General features: G+C 29.1%; 2 protein-coding genes across 2 annotated transcripts; both read right to left on the reverse strand.

Annotated features, from left to right (window-relative positions):
- Positions 1-86: 86 nt before the first annotated feature.
- Positions 87-7,167, reverse strand: LOC111294490 (cytochrome C oxidase subunit). Its single transcript, XM_022887805.2, has 7 exons — positions 6,692-7,167; positions 3,652-3,992; positions 2,811-2,963; positions 2,127-2,219; positions 1,603-1,661; positions 794-887; positions 87-370 (listed from the first exon to the last, which is right to left on the reverse strand). Exons 1-7 carry the CDS (start codon positions 7,119-7,121, stop codon positions 149-151), a joined length of 1,392 nt encoding a protein of 463 aa, XP_022743540.2. The 5' UTR covers positions 7,122-7,167; the 3' UTR covers positions 87-148.
- A 613-nt stretch (positions 7,168-7,780) lies between these two features.
- LOC111295129 ((+)-borneol dehydrogenase 2-like) lies at positions 7,781-11,669 on the reverse strand. The gene is made up of 2 exons (XM_022888502.2): positions 10,506-11,669; positions 7,781-8,794 (listed from the first exon to the last, which is right to left on the reverse strand). Exons 1-2 carry the CDS (start codon positions 10,553-10,555, stop codon positions 7,996-7,998), a joined length of 849 nt encoding a protein of 282 aa, XP_022744237.1. The 5' UTR covers positions 10,556-11,669; the 3' UTR covers positions 7,781-7,995.
- Positions 11,670-22,994: the final 11,325 nt, after the last annotated feature.

A 22,994-nucleotide genomic window follows, 5' to 3' on the forward strand; every position in this document is an offset into this window, starting at 1 on the left:
ACAAATTTCCTTTGCAATTATCAGAAAGATATCAATTTATGAATCGTGGAGAAGAAAATCTATGTATTACTGAAATATTGTACCACTTGGAAAAAATGAAATCTAAGTATATATTTTAGGAAAGATATAATGAGACATTGCATTTATATTAATTTGCATATCGTTTCTGTAAAGCAATGAATAATACAACAACAATTGGAGAAAGAAGGAAAACCATATATGGGAGGGCTTGATTCAGTGCTCCTTCTGTGACTTCAGCCCCTTCTGGAGAGTAGTAGGCTTTGTCTTCAATTAATGCCTCAAAATATTTATCGTAGCCTGTGTAAGTTGATGAAGGGTTTGAGCCTGTCACCTTCATCATTTCCATGGCCTACCATACGTGACAATCGTTGTTATTGTAAAGATGCACTAAATATGAGGCAGAAAAGAAATGCGGTAATGATCGACTCTAATTACACATCAAAGTCACTATGGTTAAAAGATGATATGATCTGCAATACCCAAGTACACTGGTTTTACTCATTTTGTTTCCATATCTCAATCTAGTACACTCTAATATCAATTTACCACTTGGGCTTTTCTTTTATTAGGGTTGCATTAATCAGGGTTTATAATACTTTTTTTTTTTTGTTTTTTTGCAGAAGACCAACTATGTCAACTATTTATTGATTCTAGCAAACATTATCACTTTATTTTGCACATTTTGATAAGTAATGAACAAAATGAAGTGCTTCCGCAAAATGTACATTCAGCATAGGAATTTGGAGCAACCGATAAGTTCATTATCAATTACCTTGAAACTATCCATAAACTGCCTTGCTTTCTTGCTTACTTTGGCATTTGGATGAGACTGGAGCTTCTCATACATAATCCGAGCCTCATTGGGTCTGTGAACAATTGCAACTGTTTATAATCCACCCTTTATGTGAATAAGAAGTCTTGGCAATGGCATACAGTTAAGAGCAGAAGAAAGACAATTGTTTTAAAGTATCGCAACATTATTTCAGATTACATTTTAGATGCATATATTTGCCTGATTTGCTGTCAAAGCACAACAAGAAGAAAAGCAACAAATTCTATATAAATAGGATTGAAATTTGCCACTACATTAAATAGGCCAGACTTTATGTTCCAACTTTCCATGGAATTATATGCATTTCTAAACTATTAAAGCCTTTGTTATATTTCTAACATGTTCTGTTGTGCAGGTTATTGAGCAAAGTAAAAAAGAAAAAAGATCCAGATTTTCCTATATAAACAAAAGGTGCTTGAACATCCTATGCAGAACTGGATCAGATCATAAAAATATGTTACTTTTGTGATTGTCCTAGTCACTAAACACAAAAACAGAATAGAAAGTAGGACATGAATTAAAAATTCTGAGTTGCATCGAGTAATAATAGTTACTATCAGATGAACTACCAACATGGAAAAATTTGTCACTAATTATTCCATCCTCAGTCTATATATACTTGCTTTTTAATCAATTTTCATATGATAAGTAGCTAGCTTCAAATTGTGTCCAACAACAGAGTGAAAGAATTTAAACTTTAACGATGTACACCACTATGGTTCCAACAGATTAAATATTACATAATTTACCTACTAAGTGAATCTTGACATATAGACCACTGCAAAGCAGCTAATCCATGAAGTTCACTCTGCACAATAAAAAGAGAATAACTACAAGGAAAAGAACACCGTATTACATTTAATTACTTTGCTATAATGAATTGAGATCCTTTTGGGATAAGATTGATTTAGAAAAGCTTCAGTGCTCCAGAGTTTGACTGGATATCTGAAAGAGAAATTACTAAAATTAAAACATCTAGTTCGTTGGGAAGCAATAATGTCACGACGAGTAGAACATCTGCAAGCAACGATGTAGGGTTCTAGATGGATGATCTGGACCTAAACCATACTGACTTATGTTGTCTATTAAAAAAATGTTCAGCCATCAATTAATAGAGGCAGAACAGAAAATCATATTTTGTCGAGAGAAGGTTGTGAGTAACTCTAAGATAAACTTTCCAAAATTTTTCAGTTCTCATTCAAAATTAGGATGATGCCCTATTGTAGCCATGGAAGTCAAATTATTCAACCTGTGGTTCATTCAGAAGAATTACCAGATAAGGCATCTTCTCCATTACTCTTTCATAGTAGGATAAAGCATCCTTAAGCTTCCCAGAATCCATCAATGATTCACCATCCCTTAATGCCTGTAATTACAAAAACCAATGCAGGAAAATGGTCCTGAAGTAATTATTGTCCAATTGCAGGCAACAGAAAAAAATAAGTATAACATAATTAATGTTTGATAGGTTTCTACGGGGAGGGGGGGGGGGGGGGGTAGTTCTGACAAAATAGAGGAATGCTAAGCTTGGCCAGTGTCCTTTATGCAAAACCATTTGTGGTTTCTATTTTCACCTCCAACATTTACATTGACATTCTACACAATGCACAACTCATTCATAAGAATAAGCTGTTAATTCTTTTGACTCATACATACATCCATACTGGCTTGCTTCAAAAATTGTGAATGGAAATTTAGTATAAAAGTTCTCAATTTCCTTTATCTGATGCATTTTCTTTTATTTTTCAACATGGGACACGTCAAAATTCTTCTTGTAACATTATGACTTATGAGATACTATTGTCTATGGATTAATACAGTCTATTACCAACAACTAATTTGTGACAGAAAAATCAAAATAAAAAAAAGGAAGTATCACATTGTATGGATTGTGTTAAGAGACAATTTTTTTGGTTTGTTAATAACTTGAAAGAAGCAAGCATTCAAATTTGAATACCTTCTCACATTCAGATCTTAGCTTTGGGTCAACATCTAATCCAACTTTCTTCTTGTAAGCAGCAAGCAATTGCCTGCTGCGCTCATTTTTAGCAGCTCTATCTTCTTCTGTTTCAAGCACTTCCCCAGGTCGAATAGTCCTTCCACCACCAAACTAACACCATGAAATCATGTTAGAAATAGTTTTTTGAGCAATTTGAATTTTGAGAAGTTTGAGGAACATGATGGAGGCATCTTGTAATTCCACAATCATGAGAATTGAAGCTTATTGCAATTTTGAACATTTTCATTGGTTAAAGTGGATCATGCAAAACCATGGAGAAGTAAAAAGCAATTCTCAGGATTTTCATACACACACACACACACACAGATGCTCATGCAAAACCATATGCATTTAGTTAGACACTTCGCATCATAGAGTAATAGTGGAAGATATCTATTCATAGTTTATTTCAGTAACACAGTAACAGATGCAGAACATTTTTATTTTCCAGCAATCATCACGTCCAATTCTCACTAAACTGTTAACCATTTCTCAATCGGTTAATCAGCAGAAATGAAAAGAATTCCAATCAATGCCTCTCTCAATGATTGTAAAATTGATCACTTATTATCTCTATAGGATCAATAGACAAATTCAACCAGCAACATCTGATACTTCATCAGGCTAAAATGGTCATTTGTTTGTAATCTGCGAACTAGGAGTCTGTTTGACATGTTCCGTAAATAAGTTATCCAACCAAATGATCAGATTTCTTTTAGCCACCGTGAGATTATTGGAAGGCACGAGATCAGGAATGCCAAGAAAGACAAATTAAAACCCATAAATGAAACTATCATACCTTCTTGGAGATGTTGCCAGGCCTAGGAAAGACTCCCCATGTTGAGACTTTCGGCTTATAAAAATCAGAGTTATCTTCTGGAGTTTGCTTTGTCTCTGATGTTGTTGCCTCCCCAAACTTGCTGGTGTCCCCAACAATAATCTCCACATCAGGCAAGTCGCCTTCGGGAAAAGGGTCCGAAATTGGAACCAGTCCAGGTGGTAGTCCTCTGCTCTTTCTCTTATCAGCAAAATCAAGCCCAACGAAGTCAATGCTTGAAATTGACAATTTTTTGTTCTTCTGAACCTTCTTCTCCACAGTCTTGTTTTGTTGTGAAGTACCCTCACTCTCAGTTTTCTTGCCTAAAAAACTCAGTGCCTAGCAATTATCAGCACACAACATATTTCAAAGTATGACGCTTTATCAACTGCGTGACTGTGACTCTCGTAGTAATGTGTAATATATTGAATATGCAACGTATAACAAAACTTGTGGACGCTTTTATCAACTGCGTGACTGTGACTCTCCTAGTAATATGTAATATATTGAATATGCAACGTATAACAAAACTTGTGGAGACTCATGCCTACAAAAGGTGCATTATAGATTTAAATTTAAATGTCTATATTTATATCCATAAAATTTTTTAACGAGAACATCACAATTTCCTCACCTTTAAAGCTTGATATTCCTATCAAGTCGAGTTCAACTACAAAATTAAGATCACACCAGATATTGAGATTTCAAAGGTAACTCTCTACCGTGTAATACTTACTGATTCTCATGATATAACACTTAATTCCTGTTAACTAGTTATTGCTTTGATATTATTTATGAGATAAAATTGTGAGATTTTCGGATTAAAGAGGATAATATCTCGTAGATTAAGTGTGAGTTTCCACAAATGATATGAAAACCAACTTTAGAGATACTAGCAATATGCCATCAAGATTGGTGGGCTCGTTGGAGTGAAGAAGATATCATGATCCTAGAGATGAGTTATGAATCCCATATCGGCTATATACTAAAGTTGATTTTGGAATATAAGTGTTAGGTTGGTCTTGAAATATAAGTATTCGTACTACTTTCAACTTGTGACACACTTTTGGTGAGATAAAATCATGAAATCTTAAGGTCAAAATGGATAATATCTTAAGACAAAACCGTGATACGAACAAAACCATGATACCTTATGCTCAAAGCAAGCAATACGTTTCTTATCGTAAGAGCTCAGAGTCAAAGTGAATAAAATTGTGAGACTTAAAATCAAAATAAATAATACCTTGGAATAAAATCGTGATACTTTAGAATCATAGCAAATAAGACTTTAACGTCAAAACGGATAATACTTTAGGATAAAGTGGACAATAGCTACGAGACCTTAAGGTCAAAATGAATAAAACTGTAATACCTTAGGGTTAAAGCGGATAATAACTTAATACAAAATGGATAATACCTTAAAATAAAATTGTGATACTTTAAAATCATAGCAAACAAGACTTTAACGTTAAAGCGGATAATACTTTAGAATAAAGTAGACAATATCTTATCATGAGATTTTAAGATCAAAATGGATAAAACTGTAATACCTTAGAGTTAAAGCGGATAAAAACTTAACACAAAACCGTGATACCTAAGTCAAAGCAGACAAAATCTTAGAATCAAAATGGACAACATCTACAACAAAAACCGTAATTTTTTAGAGTCAAAGAGGACAATAGGATAGAAAAAGACAAATACCTTAGGGTTAAAGCGGATAATACTTTAGAATAAAATGGACAATAGCTTATCACGAGACCTTAAGGTCAAAATGGATAAAACTATAATATCTTAGGGTTAAAGCAGATAATAACTTAATATAAAATGGATAATACCTTAAAATAAAATCGTGATACTTTATAATCATAGCAAACAATACTTTAACGTTAAAGCGGATAATACTTTAGAATAAAGTAGACAATATCTTATCATGAGATTTTAAGATCAAAATGGATAAAACTGTAATGCCTTAGGGTTAAAACGGATAATAACTTAACACAAAACCTTGATACCTAAGTCAAAGCAGACAAAATCTTAGAATCAAAATGGATAACATCTACAACAAAAACCGTAATATTTTAGAGTCAAAGAGGATAATAGGATCAAAAAGGACAAATACCTTAGAGTTAAAACGGATAATAACTTAATACAAAATCGTGATACCTAAGTCAAAACAGACAAAATTTTAAAATCAAAATGGACAACATCTACAACAAAAACCGTAATATTTTTGTAGAGGCCTGCACTCAACCTGCGAGGTATTGTCCACTTTGACCCTAAGGTCTCACGGTTTTGTCCCACAAAAGACGTCTCACAAATTTGGGATTAAGTCTCTACATATATATCATTCCTTATCCACACATCCTCCTGATGTGGGATTCAGGGTGTTACAATCTCTCCACTTTTAATGCTTGACGTCCCTGTCAAGCCGAGTCCATTCATAGGACCAAGATCACACCAGACCATCGTGTAACACTTAGTGATTCTCTGGTGACCGCTCTGATATCATTTGTAGAGATCTGCACCCAACCTGCGAGATATTGTCCACTTTGATCCAAAGATCTCACAGTTTTATCCCACAAAAGACGTCTCACAAGTTTGGGATTAAGTCTCTACATATATATCATTCCTTATCCACACATCTTTCTGATGTGGGATTAGGGGCGTTACAATCACATCCTTCTGATGTGGGATTAGGGGCGTTACAATTTTAAGGTCAAAGAGGACAATAGGATCAAAAAGGACAATTTCTTATAATTTGGGTGCATGTTTTCACAAAACCATCTAAATTTCAAAAAATGTTTATTGGTGAATGTAAAATAGAAAAGAATTCCAAAGTTTTTTGGATTTCACCCATCAGTTAGAACGACTCAGAAACAACAGATAAAAGTTTTTTTGGACACAAAAAGGACTGTGATTATATATTAGAATCCTAATTCTTCCAAAATATACGTTCCCTCTGTTCTAATAAGAGAGAAAAAACTATACTCTCCGATATAAGACATGAAATCCAAAACAGTACCTGAACTAATTCTGCTCTCACTGTTATTCACAACACCACCAAGAACCCCACTATTCTCCTTGTACTCTCTTGCCTTTTCCATTGCAACCTTAACTGAAACTGGAATTTCCTTACTTCCATCAGTCTTTCTCCCATCCCCATCAGAATCCCCTTCTGGGTTCTGTTCAGTTTTTGAATCTGGATTCACTTTCGTTTTTTTATACGCTTTAGCCCTCTCAAAAGCAAGCTTGACAGGGTCTATATGACCCTGTACCTGGGTGGACTCCGAAGCAGTTTCTTCGAAGCTTGGTGAGATGGGCTGGGAAGCTTCATCACTAGTTTGGTTTTGAGAGAAGGAAATTTTGAAAGGAGACTTCTTCTGATTGTTAGTAGAGGAGAGGGGAGCAGTGGTTTTGAGAGAAGAAAGGCAGCACCATTGAAGAGCAGACATGGGTTTATGGTTCTTTGTTGCTGTTCGGCAGGCTTTAGTTAGATAAGGCCCGTTACTGTCAACGGATATATATGTAGTTATCCACTTGTAAGTCTAAAAATTAATAACTAACTTTTAACCCGGGGTAGCTTGGATGCAAGTAAAAGCAGTACCAGAAACGCTCTCGTCTTTGTAAACCTTTTCATGAACATGAGTCTCAGTCCGAGTACATTGTTTAACTTGTCTAGATAGCAAAATCAGTTGTGTTTAATTCCCTCTAAACAATTCTGCAGTGAATTTATCCCAAATTACAGGTTTCACCTGTTCTATCTTTGTAACAAGGTAAATTTAGGTCATACTCGTCATCTCAACAACGGAAATTACTTTCGGAGGGGTTGCAAATAGTTGATGAATCCAATGCTAGTTTTTCAGAATTCTAGAGCCGCCGGCACTCTTAGATCCTACAAAATGAAATCTCACCATATTCATATTCACCTCCGAAATCTCCTAATCTGTATTACTTTTCATCACAATCACCATTACCACCCTTGCCTTCAATAGCACTGCTATGGTGCCAACCAGTTTGTCCACATTGATATTTGAATGTATGGAAGTCGAGCCATTTTTCACATAAAATTCATCAACTAACGAACAGAATTTAAATGATTGTCCAGTGACAATAAGAATAATTCTTCGATCTTCCACCCATTTTATATTGGAAAGGAAATTTACATATTTAAGTTCTTATCAAGAAACTGACTGAACTAAGCCTACTGCACCAATGAAAGAAAAAGGAAAATAAGGAAATATAATATCGTATAAGTTGAATAAAAACTAGGACCTAGGCAGCTAAGCTAATGAAACTGCTTATTTCACATTTGAATTTCATCATTCCTCATCGAAAGACACGCAATGAGTGATTTGTGCTTGTAAAGCCACCATCAACCATAAGATTGTCTCCACTTATGTACCCGGCTTCGTCACTTGCTAAGAAGAGAACAGCATTAGCCACATGATCAGCAGTCAAGTCCACCCCATTCAAGTTAGCGTTTCTCCCAACAAAAGCACGAAAACCTGCTAGCATATCTTCAGTTCTTTCATCCTCAGGCAAGTGAGCAAAAGCTAAGCCTGTTGCAACTGCATATGGAGAAACACAATTCACACGTATCCCATATTTTCCTAGCTCAGCTGCAACATTCTTGTTAAGGCCTAAAACAGCATGTTTGGACCCTGTATATGCATGGGGTCCTAGGCCCCCAATGACACTAGAAACACTACAGACAGAAATGATAGAACCCTTTTCATGAGGAATCATAATTCTAGCAGCATGCTTCATTCCAAGGAAAACACCCTTCACATTCACATCCATCACCTTTTGAAAATCTGATAAATCATAGTTGCGGATATCATCATATGGTGGACCTGACAATCCAGCATTGTTGACCATGATATCGAGTGTACCAAACTTGTTGACTACAAAGTCAACTGCAGAGTGAACTTCTTCCTCTATGGTCACGTCGCAATGGAAAAAGCAAACGTTTGAGTCATCGGCAAGGGATTGACAGACTTGCTGACCAAGGTTGTCTTGCACATCAACTATACAGACTTTGGCACCATGCTTGTGAAATAGACGCACAATGCTCTCACCAATGCCAGTTGCTCCGCCAGTGACCAATGCCACTTTCCCTACTAGTCTGTCAAAGGGAAAACACAAGCTTAACTAATTACCAAGCATGTGTAAATGCATGACCAAACAATGAAGAATGTATTAATGTAAATAAAGTCACCACATAACGGGTTGTAATGATGCTTTATCAGATTTGAATTCCAAAACACTGGTCTGTTCAGGGTTAAACATGCTTATCTAAGAAAATCCAGAAAGCATAAAGCAAAATAGTAGGACATCAAGAAAAATCAATTTGTAAGCCAGTTAACTGAATTGGTTGAGGACAGGTTTCATTTCAAGAAGAGATAAATTCTTTTGTCAATTCAGATTCTATTGGTAGTTTAGAATGTGGTGTATCCTACATTGAGTAGAAAGATCACTTATAAATGGTTTAAAAGAAATTACTTATATTATTTAAATAATTGAGTTAAGTGTTGGAGTGGGCCGAGTTATTTGGGTTTATTAGGAGTTTTCCTAGTGGGTTAAATAATTTTAAAAGTCAAAGATGGACACTTGGGCTTGTTTGGCAAATAAATTTAATTTTTAAATCTTTATTATTATTATTTTTATTTATTTTGGAATATTATTGATTCCGAATAAATATGCTTGAACAGTAAAAGACATGATTATTTAAATAAAGTTTACTTAAACAATAAAATATGACTATACAAAATGTTATGACTTTTTGAATTGGTTTGATTAATGATTGTTCATTTATTATAAATAGATTTTTCTACCTGGCCAATTTTACTATTTCTGATTTAGAGAGTTTTAAGGCTTTGTTGTATCCTATAGACATAATTACCTTTAAGACAGTGTTATTCACCCCTCAAAACCATATTTTCTTCTTTCTTACTATTTCTGTTTTTCTTAAATCTACTAACAGATTCAACATGTAATAGTTGACATAACCAAATAATATAGAGGCAGTTTAAATTAATATCAAACACTAGAATTTGAGGCAAATAAGTAAATATGAATCTGTTCTTGAACTCTGTTTCCTGCAATGAAATAAACCACAAAGTAGTTAGTCTTGATAAGATCCTTTCGTGAAAAAAAAACACCATTGACTGTCTCACAACCAATAATTAGCTGCCTGTCAAGCAACAAAGGCCAACTTAGTGGGTTGATCCAATTGTCAGTCTTCCAACTCAGAAGCAAATGGCAGGAATATATAATATAACTACCATTAAATAATGAAAATTGAACTTAATTATGAAATGGTAATTATGAGACAATCTTGGAGCAAGCTTTAAATCATCATAGGTATAATTTAATAAAAAAAGAGAAGAATCACCGTATAGCACTTAGCTCCCAATCACTAAAATTTTAGAAGTGATTTTCATGATGTAACACTTAACTCACACTTTTTACTGATGATTATTCTGACATCAATTACGGAAATTTGCATCCAAACATATTATCTGTTTTCATCCAAATAATCTCATGGTTTATCTTGTAAAGCGCCTCACCAAATATGGGTAAGCTCATCACAAACATGGGTTTAAGTCTTTATTCTCATGGTATCGTTAGTACCGATATGATATTGGAACGTTACAATCAAATTACCACAAGCCAGAGAAAGTCAAATATATATGGATCATAAAACAACTTACCGCCTAAATTTATTATATTTCATATAAACCTATAATTGAATGACAAGATCCATGCTTGCATGAATAAATTGCTACCACAGCATGAATAAAAGCAGAAGTTGAAAAAGAAGGTACAAGGTTTACCTTTGGCTGGGCAGTGATGAATCTCTGGAGTTGTTGCAGGTAGTAGCCATGACAGGAGTTTCACTTCAATAATAAGTTCTAACTCTATTATTGAGGAACAGCCTTTCTTTCCTTGTGACTTTCTTTTGTTTGCTTTTGAAATTTTTGCACCACTGTTTGGGCAAGTAACTGCTTTAGCAGAAAATAATGGATTTACGTTACTGAGGCTCAACAATAGGGTTAAAGAAGTAGACTGAAAGTGTATTTTTATTAGAAATTGATAAGTATGACCCAATGAGAGAACCAGAGGAATCCCCACTTGTTTACTTGTTTTATGGAAAATGACAAGGCGGGACATGTTGCCGAAACTCCAAGGAAAACGTTATCAACAACCTTTTCATTTTTGTATTTCACTCATGGCCGCCATGGCCAATGCGTCAAATCTTGGTACCAAAATTGGTAGGAAAGTTGTTATACACGTTGCTCTGTGAAAGGCCTTAAATCTTGTAGAAGGACCACACGTCTCTCTGAAATATGATAGATGGCGAGTCCTTCCATCAATTTTGCTTGAATTGTAGTCTTCTAATCTCAAACAAAACTCTCCTGCCACAAATTTTGCTAAATCATAGAGAAGATGATGCATTACATAACACGATTTATCACTAGTTGATAATTGCTGAAGCTATGGCCTTAACAACATCATGAAAATACATACTCTACTTCTTCCCACATCTGATTAGTTCTAGGCTCTAGTAGAAAACCTTCTGCCATCCATAATTAAGATCAATTCGCTCTTTACCAAATTCATAATCCTTTGGAAATAGAGAAAATTAAACAAAACACTGCTTAAGATCAACCTAAAAACTGGTAATTTGCTTCCCCTCCGCATCATTGAGCGCTGTATTAACAGAAAGCAAAAGCATCTTCAACTAGCCATCAGTGAGTTTCCTTCCACGTACGGTAGAAGTAAAAACCTCGATCTCGGAAAGCCATCCTATCAAACAACACCTGGAGGAAAAGCAGCTCCGACAACCCCAGCCATCATTGTTTTCTTCTTAGCAGAGAAGGAGAATAAAGTGACACTTAGCTATGTTTTCTTCTGGTGATCTTGATAGATAGCTTTTGGGAGATCATTCTGGACTTGGCTTACATTGCTTTTTAGTCCTTTATAGTATTGAATAAAATACTTCTTTTTGAAAAACTCACATGATTAACCTTAAACAAATATATTTTACTAGCAGGTACATTTTCGTTCAACTAATTCTTGAAAAGGGGCATTACAATAACCACGCTGGGGAAAAAAAAAAAAAAACACATCATGAGATGTAGAAATCTTATCCGATGGATTAAAATTAATGATAAAAATATATATTGAGATGTAAATATAATGATCGCAATAAAATAAATTATAATAAAAAAAATAATTATTAAAAATATTATATTAAAAATTTTATATAATAAAATTTATAATATATTTAGTATTTATAAATTTAATAAATAATTGAAAATTAAAAATATTATTATAATAAATAATCATTTTTTAAAAAATAATAATATATTTATACATATTAAATTTAATAAAATAATATCTTTTCATTTAATTATTTAGATATATTTATTTTATTTATATATAATTAGTTATGTACCTATTTTTTATTTATGTAATTCTTTTATTTATTAAATAAATTGATTATATGTTCTTATTATTATTATATTTTTCTTTATACGATTATGTTTATTTCAAAATAATAATAATTTTTTAAAAATATTAATATGTTTATACATCTTAAAATAAAATAACTAATATTTTTTACATTATTATTTATATAGTTTTCAATTTTATTTTTTATTCACTAATAATTTATTTTATTATTAAGTTTTATTTATTTATGTATTTATTATTTTATTATTTATTAAATAATTATATAATGAAATGATATTTAGTAAAAACAATAATGATAATGAGATAAACAAACAAATTATCATTCAAAAATTAATTTCAAATTAAATTAATAAAAGGTTTTCATGCAAAAATTATCATGCGAAATAATTAAAGAATTTAAATCTTAAATTAAGTCTTACTAAATTATTGGAGGACTAAATAAATTTTTTTGAAACAAATATTTTTTAATCCTACCAATATATTGGAGGATAATTTTTGACAAAAAATTTTATCAACATGTTGAAAGATATTTCTAAAAATAAATTATTTTTATAAAAATTAGATTTTGAATCTTCGATGATAAAATTACTAAAAGTGTTTTTCAAATAGCAATTTTTACGTAAATTCTTATGTGAGAAAATCTTTTCTAAATTTTACTAACATATTAAAATATTTGGATGAGAATTTTTTTGATACCAAGGTTCTAAATCTCTTTATCACAAATAAAATTTTTTTACGAAAATCAAATGAATTTGATGACATAAACTTTTTAGAGTAAAATACTAGTTTTCATGAATATTCTTGAGATTAAAAAATTATCTTAAATTACTACCAAACTATTAGAATAATTTTAAGATCAATTTTTAATAATTAAATTATTTAGTAAATTATAAAGATGTTTTAAAGCTTGGATAGCTTGAAATCAAATTGGTACCATCTTTTGATAATTGCATTTGTATCATGGTTGGAGCATGCATTGGCATCATATAGAGAATATTTGAATTATAATATGGCATCTGCATTATTATTTAAGACATGCATATGCATCATTTAGGGAAAACTTAGATTGTTGCATTTGTATCATTTAGAAGGCATTTGCATTGTTATCATAACATTGGTCACATACAAGAATTTGACTTTAGTGGGAGAAAATTTTGACTTTTCAATCTTTAAATGAGGAAGATCTTTCATGATGAGATTTTTAGACAAAAAATTTTTTTAAACTTTTTAAAATTATAAAATCTTTGTTTAAAGGAGTTTTTTTTTATATAAATAATTATGATTTATAAAACCTCCGAGTATAATCACTAAAATTTTTTGAATGAGAATATTTGAAAATTTGGATGTGAAACCTAAAATTTTTTTGAATGAGAATTTTTGAAATTTTGGATGTTAAATTATAAAATTTTTTAATGAGAAACTTTGAAAAATTGGATGTAAAATACCAAAATTTTTGAATGTGAATCTTTGAAGTTTCGAATGCGAATCCTTAAGTTTTTCAAATGAAAATCTTTAACTTTTTGGCATGAATCACTAAAATTTTCGAATGAGAATCTTTGAATTTTGGCTGTGAATCTTGAAATCTTAGATGTGAATCCCTAAAATTTTCAAATATGAAACTTTAAATTTTAGATATGAATCACTAATACAAATTTTTTAAATGTGAATATTTGAATCTTGTATGTGAATTATAGTTTGCAAATCTTTACAATGACAAAGTTAAAATTCTTGCAAAACTGAAATTGTTGTAAATCTGAGTTTTTACGAATCTAAAATTCTTGTGAATATAAGTTCTTGTGAATTTGAAAATTCTTATGAATTTGAAAATTTATGTGAATATGAAATTCTTGTGAATCTTTAAATTCACAATCTTTAAATTATTACGAATTTTTAAATTCTTACGAATTTAAAATTTTTGTGAAACTAAATTTTTGCGTTATTGCAAATTTGAAATTCTTATGAAACGAAATTTCTTACGAATTTGAAAATTCTTATGAACTCGAAATTCTTATGAATCTAAAACCTTGCAAATCTGCAATTCTTGCGAATTTGAGTTGTTGCAAAATTTTTATTTTTATGAATCTGAAGATCTTGTAAATCTTTCATTATTATGAGTTTGAATTCTTACGAACTTAAAAATCTTGCGAATGTTTCATTCTTGAGAATCTAAGATTTTTGTGAATTTGAAAATTTTACAAATATGAGTTCTTGCAAATTTTTGTCTTATGAATCTTGGAGTCATAGAATCTTTCAATGGAACCTTGTGAATTTTAAAAGTTTTATGAACATTTGAACTTAATGATAAACTTTTGAATTTTCAAATTATGAATATTTGGATTTCAAGCTAAAAATTTTGAATTTTTCTAGACTTGAGCAAAATGGATGTCTTTTGACATTTCGTATTTAAAGTTTTTAAAGTTGTTTAACCTATGTATAGATAAGCTTATTTTTTAATTTAAAATTGTTTAGCCTCTATATAGAGAAGCTTATTTCTTAATTTAAAGTTGTTTAACCTCTGTATAGAGGAGCCATTTCTTAATTTAAAGTTGTTTGGCCTCTGTTTAAAAGAGTCCATTTTGTTGAGCCTCTAGTTAGAAGAGTCTATTTCCTATTTTAAAGTTTTTAAAGTTGTTGAACCTCTATTTAGATGAGCTTATTTCCTAATTTATTTTTTAAGTTGTATGCCTCTGTTTAGAGGATCCTTAAGTTGAACTGGACGCAATGTTATCTATATCTTTATATAATTTTTGTTTCATAGGAATGTGCAAAGAGAGACAATTATAGACATCTCATTTCATCTAGGAAAATTTTTCAGAATCAAAGTAAGCCTTCGATTGGGCTTTGATTGGAAAACTTTAGGCTTAAAGATATAAATAAAAGCCCATACTTTTAATTTTAATGTTTATGTTAATTTTAATTATAACTTTGATTTTAATTGTGATTTTATTTTATTTAATTTTAGTCCAGAAGTCAAAGTCAAGGTTGAAATAAAAAAGAAATAGAAGGAAATTGGGATTTTGCAAAAATCTTAGATTGGGTCTTGATTTAGTTGAATGATGAGATCCTTTTTAAAGGAAACTTGCACTAATTCATGCAAAATAAAAAGAAAACTCAGAAAATCAAATCACAATGAAGAATCGGTTGAATGGATTTATCTTTCAAGTCTAAAAGGGATTCAATCCCTATAAGAATAGCAAGCACACACAACAAAAAAGGATAGAAAAATCATAAGGGAAAAAAACACGGGCAGACAAATCAAACACAATTGACCAATTCTAGTAGCTAGGGCAAAGTTTGGGGTTTGAATTTTTTGGTGATTTTCATGGTGGTCGGAGGAATTTGTTGTGATCAAATTCTAGAATCTCTTGGGTTTTGGGTTTCCTCTATGTTTGGTTTGAATATTTTTGTGGTCATTTGAAGGTTTCGGAGTTGGAATCTAGGATTACTTTGGCTAGTTGAATTTAATGACAAGGCTTTTAGAAAGAGGGAAAAAGAATTAAAGGTTAGAGAAAGAACTGGCCAAGGCATTTTGAACAAAACACCAATTTTTTTAGCTTTTATATGCAAATGAAACGATGCAGTTTTGGAGAAGCTCTAACCTGCGTGTGAACTTGATGACCCACTTGTGGACCTGCACTCCAAGCCCGACTTGATCACAGGTTTTGGTTTTTTTTTTCTTTCTATTTTAATTTTTAATTTTTATTTAATTTTAATTTTTCCTTATTTTTTTTATTTATCATTTAATTGTCATTTAATTGTGGTAAAAAAAGAAAATTGATAATATTTTACAGTTTATTTGCATGAATTTAATTTGCTTGCATAATTAATTACGTGATTATTATTTATTAATTGCATGATTTTTAATATATTAATTATTATTTATATGATTATATTTTTCATGATTACTAATATTATATTATTGCATGATTATATTATTATTGCCTAATAATATTTGTTTATTTTAATTGATTTTTTAAATTAAAAAAATATTTTCAAAAAAAATAAATTTTTAGTCATATCAAACTATTGGAGAATTTAAATCTTAAATTAACTCTTGCCAAACTGTTGGAGGACTTGATGAATTTTCTTGGAACAAATAAATTTTCAATCTTATCAATATTTTGGAGGATAATCTTTGACAGAAAATCTTACCAACATATTGAAATATATTTTTGATTGTTTCTAAATAAATTAAATTTTAAATCTCTGATGATAAAATTGCTAAAAATATTACAAATAACAAATTTTACCTAAATTTTTAGGTGAGAAAATCTTTTCTAAATTTTACCAATATATTGGAGAATTTGGATGAGAATTTTTTGATACCAAGGTTCTAAATCTTTTTTTTTTTAATGAAAATCAAAGGAATCTGACGATGAAACTTTTTTAGAGTGAGACACTAATTTTCATGAATATTACTAGGAGGAGAAAATTATCTTAAATTACTACCAAACTATTAGAGTAGTTTTAAGATCAATTTTCATTAATTAAATTATTTGATAAATTATAAAAATGTTCTAAGGCTTGAATAACTTGAAATTAAGCTGGTAATATCCTTTGGATGTGTGCTGTGATGGTGCTATAACCTTCTTTACATGTAATCGTAATCTCAAACCTAAAATTTGGTTTCGTAGACTAGATCTATCTCTTAAAAATAGTCGAATCAAGTTTGGGATCATTTCTTAAAATAGGACAGATTCAGTTAGATGATCAATCGCACCTAAACAAAAAAGATTGGTGGCGACTCCTTTACAGTATGTTTGGATTGAGGGGAATGGAAAGAAAGGAAAGGAAAGGAAAATAAAAGAAAGTAATGGAAACAGAAAAACTTTTCCTTTGTTTGGATAAACTTTTAATTTAAAGGAAAGAAAGAGGTGAAAACTCAATAACCCTTGGTTTTCCCTATAATCTTCACTTTTTTAATACCCTAATTTGAGAGAAAAACTAAGGAAAAGAAAGCTAAAAAAATTTTATTTTTGTAAAAAGACTATTATATCCAACTTTTTATTAATACCAAAAGCCTACTAAAAAAAAAAAAACTTAACGACATCACAATATTCTTGTAATTTTTTCAAAGTCATCTCTTTTTTCAAGTAAGTTTCACATGTCTCTTCCAATATAAAAATTTTTTATAATTTTTTTGTAATTTGATCTTGATGAATGATTGAATATGAATAGACATATTTTTTAGGTTTATGAGATGTCAAACTAACTCAAAACTTTTTATTTTTATATGTAATATATTATAGTTTGAGATGTCGGCAATTCTAGGAGATGTTTCATTGAAACACAATTAACTTGGCTATGATTATAAACATATCAGTAAACTTTTCACACAAACTTAATTGGTAAATATTAGTTTTATTTTTCTTAGGATGGAAATATTTATTTTTTATTTTAGTAAAATAAATTTATGTTGAACAATATATGGTGATATGTTATTACTTCTTGTTTGGTGCAAAAAGGATATATAATTCACTCATATGTAATGTTTTTATGTGATTGCATTTTTTTAATTTAATAGCTTTTATATAAATATATTGCGGAAGTGATAATGTGCTGAAATTTTGATAATGGCCAACAAATTTATCAATGCATGTTTGTAAAATATCTTCTTATTTCACTTGATTAAAAATTACTGATATAGTAGCAATTGTGAGGCTAGACAAGATAGTAAATATATTATGATCCAGAAGTACTTTAAAATCACAAGCGATGAAAAGTTATAATTGAAAAAAATTATTATAATGAATTATTTCCTTTCTTTTTCACTATTTATCTAAATAATGGTTGTTAGAATTCCTTTCTTATTTTTTCCTTTATTAATTTTAATTATCTAAACAAAAGGTACATATATCATTTCTTTTCCTTTAAAAAACTTCTTTTCTTTTCCTTTCATTTCCTTTCCTTTATTAATATTTATCCAAACATAGCGTTAATCTATGTCTTTCAATAAGTTCACGAATCTATATGTTATGACATTTTTACTTTTAAAAAAAATCTATCTTCTTTCTCACCCTTCCTTTTTTCTATCTCTTTTTTCTCTCAACTACACTTAGCCACTGCCAGTAAACTCATGTTACTTTTTTTAGCTTTAAGATTTTGCTTATCATCAACCTTATTTGAAAAAAAAAAAAACCAAACCTTTCTTTTTATTCCCCCATGGTGTTCTTTCTTTATCATTTATTTTCTCTCAATTCCACCTTTGCTCATTCTCTAAAACTCTGTCTTTGCATATTTTATTATATGTTCTTGTAGTCAAACCCATCTTCGTCTTTCTTGCTTCTTTTTATGCCATTTTTTATTTATGGCAAAAAATTCCTTTCCCTTTAAATATAAAATTTTCTTAGGACATTTTGTTTTTGATTGAAATTTGCTTATTGGTTGTTGAAGTGTAAAAAATGGTACCTTGCAACGGTGAAAATTAAATAGACCTTTAAGGGACCAAAGTTGGTGCAACATGGTGAAAATGCTTTCTTTGATCCAAATGGATCATCACAGCACGATTGAGCAAAAAATTGCTTTAAACGCACTAAACTAAAGGTTCAATGAAATCCAAATGAGACATTAAGCACTTAGGCCCCATTTGGAATTTACCGTAGCGGTGAGGCAAGAATAAAGTCTTTGAGTACATCATTTTCTCATTTGGATAATAGATGTGCGATTAGATCATTTTCTCATTTGGATAACAAATGTTTCTAGCTTGGATAACAAATGTTCGGTGACTTATCTTGTAGTACTTTTAATTATATTAGAAATAGATATGTTGTCATGGGTCAAATTTTTTTATTTTATTTTTTGTATTTATTATTTTTTTAAAAATTATTTAATTAAAAAATTAAAAAATAGAAATGACACTTAAATATCTTAATTGGTTTCCTTTACTCATATAATTTATCTAATTAAAAATAAAAAATAAAAGATTGAAAAATGAAAAATGAAAAATGAAAAGAGAAAATGGAAAAACAAAACTTAAAAAAGAGCTTGTAGAGGATGTTACATTAAAACTCTATATTGAGTTTAAAATATTAATTTCTTAAATTAAGGTTAAAAATAACTTTATTAATATAGTATATATATGTATACTATTAAATTAATTATAAAATATCTACATTAATATATAACTGAAAATTGGTCGAAACAAAGCATTGTAAACATTAAAAAAAACTCAGCCTATCTAAACTCAATTTTGATTAAAAAAAAAACCCTTTATCAAATCGATATGAATCAAAACCATTCGAATACAAATTATTTCAACATATTTATCGATTGACATTATTTGTTGTAAAATTTATATAATTAATAAAAAAAGTGAAATAGAAAAAAGACAATTAACTACAATGTGTACACCTTCAATTTTTTTTTTTTTTAGAAAAGAATTTTTAATAAAAACAGAAAGGAAAGAACAAAAAATAAAATAAAATGAAAAACATAAAAAGGGAAAAAAAGGAAAAAAAGTTTATTTGGGTATTATGTAGATATCCTATTTGAATGGGAACCAATAAGATATGAATTGTTTCGACATTTCTATCCATCAGTTTTTTATTACAAAATTTATCTAATTAAAAAATAAAAAAATTGAAAGAGATAAAAGCAAATTAGGATGTCACATTGAAATGCACATTTTTTTTCATAAATTAATATAAATAAAAAATTTGAAACAAATAACATTTAGGATGGATGGATTACATTTTAATTATGTATAGATATGATTTTTTTCTTAAATTAAGATATTAAATAATATATTTGTTAATATAATACATATATAAAAATAAAATGAAATGAAATAATATAAAATATAATTTAACTTACACAGTTAAGGCAAAACAAAATATTATAAACCCACATCTGACTTGACTTTGATTTTTGAGAAAGTTTCGATTTGATCTCAATAAAAAAAGAACCTATTGGATCTAGATGCATTGAAATCAATTAGATACGTGTTGTTTTGTTAAGCACACATCAATTGACATTCAAAAAAAAAAATCACTGATTTGTTTTGTTGTAAATTATCTTACTAAAATAAATCGAAAAGGCAAAGAAAATGAAACAAAGTGCTACTTTTACAAATTTTTTATTTTTTATTTTTAATTTATCTAATCAAAAAACAAAAAAAAATGAAAGGAAGCAAAAAATTTAGGAAAAGTAACAATAAAAGATGAAAAAAGCAAAAAAAAAAAATCGAAGAAAGTTGGGTTCCTATGTAACATTAGCAATGTTTTTTTTTTTTTTTTTTTTGCAAAATTTATATCATGGATATATCTTTTTTTAATTTTTAATTTTTAATTTTTTTTCTTTTTTATAGTAACAATTTTTTGATTTTTTTTTTTTTTTGTGTGTAAGGTTTGCCTTAGAAGTTACTTAAGTTTATCGAAGGTTAATCACACACACACATAGACACATACACACACACACACACACACACACACATATATATATATATATATTATACTACAACATAGAAAGACACATTGTAAAGTTCGATAACTCTATTTTATAAAGTTATTTCTAGTGCTTTTATGGTTGATTTTTGCTTAGTTTTTAGCCAAATAAAGTTCTTGTTGCTCTTAAATGGGAGAATTTTCTATTTTATAGGTTTTCTTGAAGAAAATAATGATTTTTGGCACTTCTTGAAGATTTTTAAAGTTTCTTAATGATTTTTGGATGATTTTTGATCATATTATAGATAGTTAAGATGTTTTTGAAAGTTTTTAATTTTCTTGAAAATCTTAAAATTCAGGAATGAAAAAAGGTTCAAGATTGGCTTTGGCAAGTGTTGTGGATTTGAAGTTGATGAATCTTGAAGAAAGAAGATGAAAATTCATGTAAGAACTCAAGTTGAAATTTTGGCAATAAATAGGGGTAGAATTGTACTTTCACATGATTGCAAGTCTATGGTAGCTTGTGTAGGTGCACATGCATGTGATTACTATAAGATGACATGACATTTTAAAGAGTTTTCTTATTGGTTAAGAAAGATGATGTGGCACTTCTATTTTTTTTCTTATTTGGAGTTGGATTTCTTTTCTTAGTGGCTTATTGGCATTTAAGAAGCTTTTTAGATAAAGTTAATTTTTTATTTTTCTTCAAGAAATCAAGTCGAGGCATGGGAAAAAAAGATGAAGATCAAGATGGAAAGATTTGAAGCAACTTTTTAGAAGCTAAATATAGTAAGGCTGAAAATAAACTTTCTTGATTTGGCAAGATTATATTTTTGGTAGGTTTCTGTATGGCATGAGTTGTTACATGATAAGTTATAGTATGGTAAATATCTAGAAGCCAAGTATGGTTTATAAGCTTTTTTTTTTTTTTTTTAAGAGTCGTTATTGAATAAGCATTTTGCAATTAAAGAGACCAAGTCCAATCGAAACTATATGATGTTTTTTGGAATTCGATCTTCAACTAAACACTTTAGTGGATTTTTAGACCTGTAAATACATGATTTAAGTGTTAGGAAAATGGTGTATAAGGGGAGGGGTGACAAAACAACCTTAGCAACTTTAGTTTTTTCTTGTTCTTTTGTTTTCTTAAACTTTCTTTAGTTTTCAAGATTTTGTTTTAAAGATTTATTATTCTTTTAATTTTTTTGGTTTTCAAGATTAGTTCAAGTACATTCCTTTTAAAGTTTTAAGCAATCAGTTTCTAGTTTGAATTTCGGTTATATAGTTAAAGATTGGATTTAATTTCAATTTATGTTTAATTTGATTAGTGTGCATGTTTAGGTTTAACTCTTGATTTATATGTTTAAGTTTTTACATATTTCTTTAGGTTTAAGTAGTTATTGATTTAATAAGTATATGTTATTGTGTTTTGACTTGATTTTTAAGGTTCGTTAATTTGTTTTAGGATTTTACATATTTAAGGTTTTATTTAATTGACATCTAGGGTTTAATAAAAATTGGTTTAGGGTTTTAGTTTTTATGATTTTAAGAAATTGAATGAGATTAGGGTTTTAGTTTTTAGGGTTTCATACATTAGTTTAGTTTAATTCTGTTTTGGTTTATTTTAATTCTATTGCATGTTTAAAGGTTAATTTAAGTATTAGGGTTTTGGTTTTGCTATATATTAATTTGAAGTCTGTTTAGTTTATTTATGATAGTTTGCATGTTTTAGGTTTGATTTGCTTAGTTCTATTACCTTTTAATTTACTTATCTAAGTATAAGAAATGATGATACAATTTCGGTATTTGTTACTCTCGTATTTATAATATTTGAGGGAACAATACTCTATTTATCATTATATTACTTGTGTTGTTCTGTATACTTGCAGATTATCAATCAAAGTTTACTACATGGACATTTATGTACACAATTTTTTTGAATGACACATATGATAATTTTTTAAAAAAGTAAGATAGTTTTTTTTCATTATAAATTAGATAATTTTAAATTTATTCAAATATCAAAATTACTCAAATTATAATTAAAAATCAAATCAGTTTAGAGATATATTTTTTAAAATTACAAATTTGAAATATGAATTTTATCTTCTTAATAAATAATTTTAGTGTTTTACCAAATAATCTTATTTAAGAAATTATTTAATTATCAAAATCTTTCAAAGATATTTAAAAAATTACAAAAATTAAGTTTATCTAAATCTTTCTACAAATTTTTTATTCTTGATTTGAATCAATAAAAAAAATTTTCAAAAATTTACATAAGACATTAAAAATTCAAACAACTTTATGTAAGATATTGAAAGTTCAAACAATTTTTCATATTAAATCTTTAAATAATAAGACCATTAAAAGCATTATATCCATCTCAATTGTATTTATCAAATTTATATTTCAAATATATGCAAAAAATTTGATTTCATCTTTATCACTTATTATATCCATTTT

The sequence above is a fragment of the Durio zibethinus genome, chromosome 14 (assembly GCF_047325235.1).
Source record: "Durio zibethinus cultivar Kanyao isolate XHJ-2024 chromosome 14, ASM4732523v1, whole genome shotgun sequence".
NCBI lineage: Eukaryota > Viridiplantae > Streptophyta > Magnoliopsida > Malvales > Malvaceae > Durio > Durio zibethinus.